The sequence below is a fragment of the Grampus griseus genome, assembly GCF_964374135.1.
Source record: "Grampus griseus genome assembly, chromosome: 10".
In the NCBI taxonomy this organism is placed as follows: domain Eukaryota; kingdom Metazoa; phylum Chordata; class Mammalia; order Artiodactyla; family Delphinidae; genus Grampus; species Grampus griseus.
This window is the reverse complement of record NC_139004.1, coordinates 10,264,416-10,274,864: the sequence shown is the minus strand read 5'-3', so window position 1 is coordinate 10,274,864 and position 10,449 is coordinate 10,264,416. Positions and strand designations below refer to the sequence as shown.

Here is a 10,449-nt window from a genome sequence, read left to right as displayed (position 1 = left end):
TAGTTATGTACGACCTTCATGCGCTGTTTACTGACGGCCGCTCCTCCGTCAGGCCTCTGATGCTTGCCTTGCCGGTAGCAGGCATCCCTGGGAGCTGCATGAGATGGTGGGACTTGAGGAGAGGGCTGTATTCTTCCTACTTTACGCAGAGGTAGTATGAGCATAAAACTTTCAAGTCCCACGGGAAAAACTCCCTTCAAAATTCAGCGTCGGGGGAAGCGTGTGTTGATGATAGTGAGAAATGTCCTTCTGTGTTTATAATATTGAGGAACGACCAACCATCACCTCTCCCTTTCCTCCTTGTCCGCTCGGAAGCCCAGTGCTAAATTTTAGGCAGCTGTGTTTGTCCTTGGAGTCCATATATTTGCATTATTCTTTTTTCTCATCCTGATTTTCTACCTTACTGCTAATTTCTCTTCCTTCCTTGCCTGAATTCTTGTTGAAAGCTATCCCCCTGGAACTGAGGTTAGGCAGCCAAACAAGATAAACATTGACAAGAGAAAGTCCCCAACAAAGATATCTCTTGGGGTAACACCTTTATACAGTCAATTACCTGCTGTAGAAAGGGATTTTATTTTCCACCAAACCTTGCACAAAAATCAGAAATACCAGGGTTTTACCCCTCTACCCAAATAGCAAAAAAAAAAATTACTTTTTTTAGACAATCTAATTACAAAGTTGTTTCCCTCCCGGTAACCAACCAAGCACATCAGAGGTATCTTATGTTTAGTTCAAACCAGATAACGTGAATTGACTTGAGAAGTTCTGTGACTTCTCCTTCTAAACACGTTTACTACTATTTCCTCTAAGTCCCATCACTTATCAGCAGTTTGGCTTCCAGAAGATACATTCAGACCTTTCAGTATTCAGCTCACCATCCACAAGACTGTTTCTCCTGTTGGTGGCCTGGTACTTATAGATGCACTGTGATTTCTTCCTTCCTCAGGGCAATTAAGAAACAGTTTCAGTTTCATGAGGCGCAAGGGCTTCAGGAAGCGTCGTCCCACATGGCCCCTGGAAATGAAACCTGAAATAGCAGGACGAACACAGCAGAGTTAGGAGCAAGATGAACATTCTGCTTCAGCAAGTCAACTTTCTTAGTTACAACCAGAGTAAAATTCACATTCTCACAAATGCGGTCTTATGCGTTTCTGTGCCCAGTTTTTTCATCTAGTTTCTGAAAACTCCAAATGCAGACACTTCACTATGGGTTGGCCCCTGTCACCAAGGGAATTTGGGAAAGCAATTGCTTAGAATTTAGGTGCTATAAATAAGGATTTTCTTTTAAGGAAGAAGGGGAGACATGGTTGTATTTTGTGATTGCTTTGCCAAACTCATAACTGACATATTGTAAGTTTTACAAAATCTTACTGACGGGTAATAAGGACGAGAAAAAAAGAGCCTCATGCGCCATGTGGACCGTAAGGACCTTACCTGAGGCCACAGGCCTCTGCAGCCGTCCACTGGAACTCGCGACTAGCCCTGACTTGCACTCAGAAAGTAGGAAAAAGAGAAAGATCACGAAAGAGGAGGGAGAGAAAAGAAGAAAAACCAACGACTTCTGCTTCCTTCAAGGGAAAACACTTAGGACAGGGGGAAAAAATACCCAACTAATTCTAGTGTATCGTTAATAAGAAAATCAACTGAGCGCAGTTAAAAATGAAAAAAGCATTTGGTCATATTACTTATTCTTGATACAACACAAATCATGAGTGCCTTAGCCCTTGAATACTCTGTTCTCTGTGCCACGAACGGACATCCCCGACCAAACGGCCTCTCTGATCCTTCTACCACTGGCAGCATGTGGAACACTGGCCACTAAAAAGCTCCGCCCCAGCACAGTCCCTTGAGGACTTTCCGAGAAGCACAGCCAGGCACGGAGAGCCTCAGCTTCCACATGTTCTTCCTTGTGCCCCTTTCCACATTCACCCTCCTCCCTATTTACCAAAGCAAGCTGCAGCTCACCTCATCCATCCCAAACCTTACAATGGCGCCTTATCCCAGAACGTGAAAAGAAAGGGATGTCTGAAATATCGGTGTGGATCTGAGAAAACAAACGGTTTCTAAAGGCCGGCTAACACATGCGAGCAGGGCCGTTTCATCCTTGCTTTCAGTAAAATTGAAAGAGGGTCTTATAGAGTTGTCAATGAACAGATCACTAAACGTGATTCAAGATTACTATGGGTATTTCAGCATATAACTTGGAAGGAGGTCCAAAATCTGAGTGGCGATGCCATAATGAAATTCCTTTCACGCCCAGGGTTTATGAAGCCCAGGTTTCTCAGTACTTTCATCTATAAAAAGCAAAAACTGGGACTTCCCTGTGGATAAGACCCTGCGCTCCCAATTCATGGGGCCTGGGTTCGATCCCTCATCAGGGAACTAAATCCCACATGCATGCTGCAACTAAGGAGCCCACAAGCTGCAACTAAGGAGCCTGCCTGCCACAACTAAGGAGACCATGTGCCACAACTAAGGAGCCCGCCTGCTGCAACTAAGGCCCGGTGCAACCAAGTAAATAAATATTTTTTTAAAAAAGCAAAAACAAAGAATTACAATTGACATTGGACATTGAAAAGGCAAAATTTAGCTCGGCCAGTAAAAATCTTCCCTGCCATCCCTCAGACTGGAGTTAGAGACACAGATACAGCCAGCTGCAAAGCTAGCAAGAAACACAATTTTTTTCCCCCAGGACAAGCTGCACAGTATCATAACAACTCCCTTCTTTGAGCGACCACTGCTTTGTTACTCACTGAGTAGGAATTCTGTCCTCTAAAATCATACACTACCAGTATGACGGCAGTAAAGAATGAAATATCCTGCATCTGGAGGACCTAAGCCTCCGAGAAGCAGCCTTACTTCCAACCCAGGTGCAGAGCTCCAGGTAAGGGATGTCTGGGACCAGGGTTCCACATCTACCTTCAAGGAAACAGGACCTTGCGGCCACTTTGCAGCCAGAGAAGATCTGACCCCTCTCCACACCCACAGCCCTGCTAGTTGCTGAGTCTATCAAAAACTGCTTCATTTAAACTTTACCTGAACTCAACCCTCCTTCCAAATCCTATAATAACTCCATCTTTTCCTTTGTTTGGGGACATGCCCCGCGGCTCCTCTGGGGTCTCGCTCACTGCAGTGGGTCAGGAAACCTGATCTTCTCAGAATACAGGTTTCCTGTGACCACAGGCCGACTGGGCTACAACAACATGAACTCCGTCTCCTTCTAACAATGCGTAATACTCAGCCATGGATACCCGAACTAATTCAAAAAACTCATGCCCCATGCATCTATTAAGAGATGCATTTCCCATAGTTCTACTTTTATGGAATTATTAATCAAAATGTATCATTTGTTGTTTTCAACAACTTAGTACTATAAATTACTGCAGTGATAATTCCATCTACAAGAATTTTTCAATGGAACAATTTTTAAGTTTTAACTTGAAAATAGTTCAGTAACTCATATATTTTACAGCAGAATATAATAGGATAGTCAACAAAAGATTTTCAAGCATAAAAATACATTAATATAAATTTCTAAGGTAGAAGTAGGATGGGAATACCAGTTCAAAGAGAAAAAGAAAAAATGTGAAGGTTCTCATTGTTAAAAAGGGCTTGTATATTTATTCTGTAAATGGATGACGTGGGTATCAAGCAGTTGTGACATTTCGATTTGACTGGATACATTTAAATGGCAGTTTAGGATAATGGCAGTTTTATTTTTAAATGTCGGTATTTTATTTCCAGTAATTCGGAATCACATCTTTTTCAATGATTTTGATAAATTTTAGATGTCAAGTTTAAACATGTAAACGGGGGGGCTTCCTGGTGGTGCAGTGGTTGAGAGTCCGCCTGCCGATGCAGGGGACACGGGTTCGTGCCCCGGTCCGGGAAGATCCCACATGCCGCGGAGCGGCTGGGCCCGTGAACCATGGCCACTGAACCTGTGCGTCCGGAGCCCGTGCTCCGCAACGGGAGAGGCCACGGCAGTGACAGGCCCACGTGCCGCAAAAAAAAAAAAAAAAAGTGTAAATGGGGTACAAGAACAAAGGTGTTTGAAGACCCCTGTTCTAGCAGCCCGGTGCCTCTCCCCTCATCCCTCCCATTGTAGGATAACCAAGACCACTGTGTTTCGCCCAGAATATGTTCATGCCACTTTTATTGGTTAATGTAATGATCCAATTTAATTAAAAATTTAATTAATGCAAAAATATAGCTATTAAAAGAGGATTATTTCTAGGAAAATGAGCTGAATGCTTTGGAAAGACATAACATGTTATTAAAAACAATTCTGTCAAATTAGATGTAGGTGGACAAGATGAGGGTAAAATGCTTCAAAGTTTTTTTGTATGTTATTTCTCCACTTAAAAAAAGAAAAAACAGGGAATTCTCTGGTGGTCCAGTGGTTAGGACGCTGTGCTTTCACTGCCGAGGGCATGGGTTCAACCCCTGGTGGGGGAACTAAGTTCCTGCAAGCCTCGCAGCGTGGCCCCCCCAAAAACACAAATAAACAGAAAAATATCTAAACCAGGAGTTGTATTCCAGTGTTTTCCAAGATTTCCTGATGATAAGAATCACCTAGGTCACTCGTTAAATATACAAATAAACAGCCCTCTTGCGCTGGCTATTCTGACTCAGAAAGTCCAGACCGGCGCCTTGGGGTCTGATTTTCTTGGTTATCTGTTTTGTTTTATAAAATAAAGGCTCAGGTGATTTTTCTCCTCAGGGAAATTTGGGGAACACCAGGAGGATTATGAATATGATTTATGCAAGAAAGGTGAGCTCCAGTCAGTAGATTCCCACTAACGAAAAGGCCTTTGGCTCTATCAGAAAAAAAAAGGCAAATGAATGCACATTTATGCTTTAAATGAAAATGAAATACTTACGTGTCCTTTTTTATTATATTCTTGCTTTAAGTGACTTTTTTGGTTAACAGACCACAGGGCCCCTTTGCCTGGGAGAGCACGGGCCTTCCCTATCAAATGTGATCAGCTGTAAATTAAAAGAACTAACCTCTTTATACTCTTGAGGAGTAAATACATAAATAAGACAAGCGATAAAACCATCTTCTAGCTAAGAATTCCTGAGACTTCTCAACTCCACCTGCAGTGAGCTTCTTCTGGGAGCACCTGCCCAGCACACAGGTCACTTCCTCACCGTACCGACCCCTCTACCTCTCCTGGAGCGCCTCCCTGCTCCTTCCTCTCCAAGCATGCTGGCCTCCCTGCTGCCCCTCAAACCGCCCAGGCTTGCTTTCCCCTTGGGGCCTTTGCTCCAGCTGGTCCCGGCATCTGGAAAGCTCTCAGCCCAGACACCTCTTTAGCTAACTCCTTCCCCTCCTCCAAGTCTGCTCAGGCCTCTTCTCAGTGAGGCTCCCCCCACCCACCCACTGAGTCCTGCGACCCACCTGCTCCCCCCAGCTCTACCTCTGCTTTTCCCACGGCCTAATCCCCACTTGTCATAGGCCACAGAATCTGCGCACTTATTATCCCTATTGTGTACTGTTTGCCTCCACCGCTAGAATGCCATCTTCACACGGTAGGGTTTGTGTATCGTTTACTAATATATCCTACCCTAAGCACCCAGAGCAGTGCCTAGTACATAGTAGGTGCTAAATAAACAATTATGGGCTTTGACTAAATTCCAAAGTTTAGAGAAATGCAAAGAGGAACAACAGGTGGTCGCAGGGCGTGGAGGGCCAGGGTGCTTGGAGAGCCCTGCACACCAGCGTCTCGGGAGCACAAATCCCACTTCCGCCTCAACAAATGCACGCAGACCCTTACTTGCCAAGGACCTCTGGGAATGAGTAACAGCTTGAAGCCTAAATCTGAAAATGCCTAGTGTAACGGTTTTTCAGAAATCATCTAAGACAACCATCTGGGACAGGGAAAGAAAACAAAAAAAACTGGAACTAATTAAATTAACACCTTGAAAATATTAATACATTTCAGTGGGAGGTAAATTCTACTCGACTTAGACTCTAAATTAGAATTGGGGCAAAGAATCCAAACAACTTGTACAAGGTCGAAGGAGTCTTGTGAGATCCAAGTTTAAAACAGAGGCAGCATTCCCACTATCTATTTAGATAACGAAGAAAATCAGGTTAAAAGGAGGTATCATTCCAATTTTCATTTTTCTTATTAACCTAGAGCAGGGGTTGGCAATTTGCTTTCTGTAAAGAGCCAGAGAGTAAATCTTTTCACCTTTGCAGGCCTGACGGTCTCTGCTGCAACTCCTCACTTCCGCTGTTGAAGTTCAACGGCAGCCACAGACAATACAGGAACATGTGGCGGTGGCTAGGTTCCAATAAAACTTTATTTACAAAAAGCATGGTGGGTGCATTTGGCCTACAGGCAGCAGTTTGCCCACCCCTTGACCTAACTAAAGTTCAGCCAACATCTGTTACACATAAGATGTGAGAAATTTCTGCTTTTGTTGAGCTGCGTGTTTAAACAAGCCTCTTAATCACCCTGGGCTTGGTTCCCCATTTGAAACACTGAGTAGGATGAGAAGATGATCACCCAGGCCTCTTCTAAATGTCAGCTTCGGTGACGCCTAGACAAAAGCATTGCTGGCTTCACTGGTCAGTTATATTCATCTGGGAAAATTCCCAGACTCCGTGGTACAGAGAGTCTCGGCTCCCAAAGGAGCCCACGAGCATCTGTTCTCGTGGTGCTTGTGGTCGGTGCTGTCCAAATCCGATCCAAGTCTCTGACTAGCAAGTAGCCTGTTTGTCTAAACAGAGACACGGCAGGTTTTCAGGACGTGACGCTGAAGAATTCTGGTTGAAGAAGAGTAGCAGCTGCAGCAGGTCTGCGGCTTGAGGAGGCCCAACTTATGAAGTGATATCATTGGTACGTGCCAAGAACCTCTTCTTAACTTGCGTGGAAAACCACCAAGTTCCATTTCCTTTCACATGAAGACCAACACGATGGATGCCCAGTCCTTGCTGGTCAGTCCTGAGCGTGAAAGGCAGAGGCCAACTCTTATCTTGGGCTGTGGAAACACTCGAGTTTTATTTTCTTCTTTTTCCCTATCTGCATTTTACTTTTCTACAATGACGTGTACTTTTCTGTGCACTTATTAGAGATGAGCTGGAGAGCAACTGACTGAAAATAAGCCACATTAGAATAAAAATAGAATTTGGGGATGAACCACATTTCCTGCTTCAGAAAATTTACCCTGTCCCCACCTGGGAGCGTTCTGATGCTCTTCCAAGCAGACAAGAGGCTTGGGTTACCTGGCTGCGATGTTACTTTTGATGATGCTAAGTGGCCCAGGTGCTACACGTAAGTGCCACAATGTACCAATATTTTAGTGGATAGGTTAGAAGACAATAACTTTTTTAATAGAACAACTTTATTGAGATGTAATTCGCATACAATCCACTCATTTAAAAGGTATAATTTAACAGGTTTTTTAGTATATTCACAGAACTGTACAACCATCGCCACAAGCATCTTTAGAACCTTTTCATCATCCCAAAGTAAACCTGCACCCATTAGCAGTTGGTTACTCCCCATTCCTCCCTACCCCAACCCTAGACAACCACTAATCTACCTTCCGTCTCTGCTGATTTGCCTATTCCGGATATTTCGTATAAAACAGAATCATACAATATGTGATCTTGTGTGCCTGGCTTCTTTCACTAAATACAATGTTTCCAAGCGTCATCCATGTTGTAGCATGTATCAGTACTTCATTCTTTTTACGGCTGAATAACGTTCCACTGTATAGATAACAAGTTTTGTTTATCCATTCATCAGTTAAAGGACATGTGGGTTGTTTCCATTTTTTATTATGATCCATGCTACTATAAACATTCATGTACACATTTCTGTGTAGACATGTATTTTCATTTCTCTTCACCACATACCTAGGAGTAGAATGCTGGGTTATATGTCAACTGTGTATGTACTCTTTTGAGGAACCACCATACTCTTTTCCAAAGCAGCTGAATCATTTTACATTCCCACCAGCGATGTAGGAGGGGTCCAGTTTCTTCGCCAACACTTGGGATTCTCCATTCTTTAAATTATAGCCATGCTAGTGGTTAAGTGGTATCTGGTTGTGGTTTTGCATTTCCCTAATGATTAATGATGCTCAGCATCTTTTCAATATGCCTATTGACCATGTATATATATATCTGGAGAAGTATCTGTTCAAATCTTTGGCCCACTTTTTAATTGGGTTATTCGTCTTTTCATTATTGAGTTGTGAGCGTTCTTTATATACTCTGGATACCAGTTCCTTTAAAATATTAGACTTGCCAATATTTTCTCCCACTCTGTGGACTGTCTTTTTCATTTTAGTGGTGGTGTCCACTGAAGCACAGAAGCTTTAACTTTGATGAAGTTCAATTTCTCCATTTTTCTTATGCTACTTGTGCTTTTGATGTCATATCAAGGAGGCTTTGACTAACTTAAGGTCACAAAGATTTACTCCTACATTTTAAGAAATTTATAGTTTTAGCTCTTACATTTAGGTCTGTGATCCACTTTTGTTTATGGTGTAATTAAGGGGTCCAATTTCATTCTTTTGCAGGTGGCTATCCAGCTGTTCCAGCACCACTTGTTAAAAAGATTCTTCTTTCCCTTTCTGATTTGTCTTCATACCCTTTTCAAAAATCAATTGACTATAAACATGAGGTTTATTTTCTGGACTCTTTTCAGCTTTGTCCTTCCATATACTTAGGTCTTCTGTATTTCTTCCAGCAGCATTCTGTCATTTTCAGAGTATAAGTTTCACACAGAAGGCAATGTTTTAAAAGGTGCCTTCCTGGGGTTTCCCTGGTGGTGCAGTGGTTGGGAGTCCACCTGCCAGTGCAGGGGACACGGGTTCGAGCCCTGGTCCGGGAGGATCCCACATGCCGCGGAGTGGCTAGGCCGTGTGCCACGGCTGCTGAGCCCGCGCTCTGGAGCCCGTGAGCCACAACTGCTGAGCCCGCGTGCCACAGCTGCTGAAGCCTGTGTGCCTGGAGCCTGTGCTCCACAACGGGAGAGGCCACCTCAATGAGAAGCCCGTCGACACAATTAGAGAAAGACTGCCTACAACAACAAAGACCCAACACAGCCAAAAATAAATAAATTAAATAAATAAACTTAAAAGGCGCCTTCCTAGTTCCCACCTCTTACACACAAATGAAGAACTATGGTCTAAGCACATAGGCTGTAGCTGACTAAAAAGACCTGGAGAAGTCTAGGAAGAAAGTCAGCTCACTCACCTGAAGAGGATTATATCTGAGTGTTTCCATACTGTCTGTGACACAATTTTATTCCAATGAAAAAGAGCATTGGTTCTCATCCTGGCTGCACATTAGAATTACCTAGAAAGCTTATAAAAGTCATGGGGCTCAGGCTACACCTCACACCAATTACACCAGAATCTCCTGGGTCATCAGATTTTTAAAACCTGAGGTAAAAACCACTGACTAAAGTAGTGACAAGAAGCTTCAGTGAAGTTTTCTTTTATTTATTCATATTTATTTATTAGTTTATAGTCTACCTTATTCTGGAAAGGAATTAAACAGACTGACAAGAATATATAAAGTACATTAAAAATGAAGAGAGAAAAGCAGGGGTGAAAAAAAGCAGAACAAAGGTGAAGACATAAAATGGAACCTAGAATGAGACGACAAACGAATACTGCGATAATCTACACTTTGCACACAAATTTGGGAAACAGGATCAGTATCACCATACGGCCACAAGTACAAATATTCTTGACAGTGAGACCAAAGGGGAATTTGCCCAGGGAGCCCCACGGTGAGAAGCGTGGGAGATGCAGTTCCGCATGGGTATCTCCTGGGCTGACATGCCGAGTCTTCGGCTGACCTACCTCTAAATGCCATCACTAAATCTAGCTTAAAAATACAAATAAAAATCAAGTCTGAAGAATCAAGGAAGAACTTTCAAAATGTGAAAAACAAAAGCCCTATGGCAAACTTCCCGTAAAAAGACACAGCTACCTTCATCTAGGTTTAATACTTTGTTTTCTTCCATCAAAGCAACTATAGGCCAAATAAGAAAACACAAACTCCGTGTTTTTAAATTAGAATAGTAGCAAAATCTGCTTGGATGAGCACGTCCAAACCCGCTCAATAGCGTGCATTCCCACCCTGGTGATCCCGGTACCTGAATCTGTTCGCTGCAACGGTGGCTTCTATGTTAAATTCGGCCACCGGTACCCCCCGGGCAGACACCTCGGGGGCAAACATGGCGGCGGGGTAGACCACGGAGGAAGTTCCCACCTACAGAGCAAACAAACAGAAACGGACAAATGACCACACCGTGGAGAGGAAACAGCTTTTCAGAAAACCTACCAGAAACCTGGGCCAGTTTGTGGTGGCGGGTGTGAGGACAGCTAAGCTGAATGGGATAAGTGGAGAGCGTCTGAGGGACAAACAGGGAGGCAGGAGGCGCCCCTCTGGCTGACCCCTAGAATTCGGGAAGG

At 43.5% G+C, this 10,449-nt stretch overlaps 1 protein-coding gene across 9 annotated transcripts in view; it reads right to left on the bottom strand.

Annotated features, from left to right (window-relative positions):
• Positions 1-561: 561 nt before the first annotated feature.
• Positions 562-10,449, bottom strand: part of SIRT5 (sirtuin 5) — a 28,374-nt gene continuing 18,486 nt past the window's right edge. For all 9 annotated transcript variants that reach the window (XM_082664829.1, XM_082664833.1, XM_082664831.1 and 6 more), the window contains 2 exons: positions 10,131-10,246; positions 562-1,027 (listed from right to left, as the gene is read on the bottom strand). In XM_082664829.1, the coding sequence (XP_082520955.1) occupies positions 952-1,027; positions 10,131-10,246 (192 nt within the window). In that variant the 3' untranslated portion in view covers positions 562-951. The remainder of the gene's footprint in view (positions 1,028-10,130; positions 10,247-10,449) is intronic.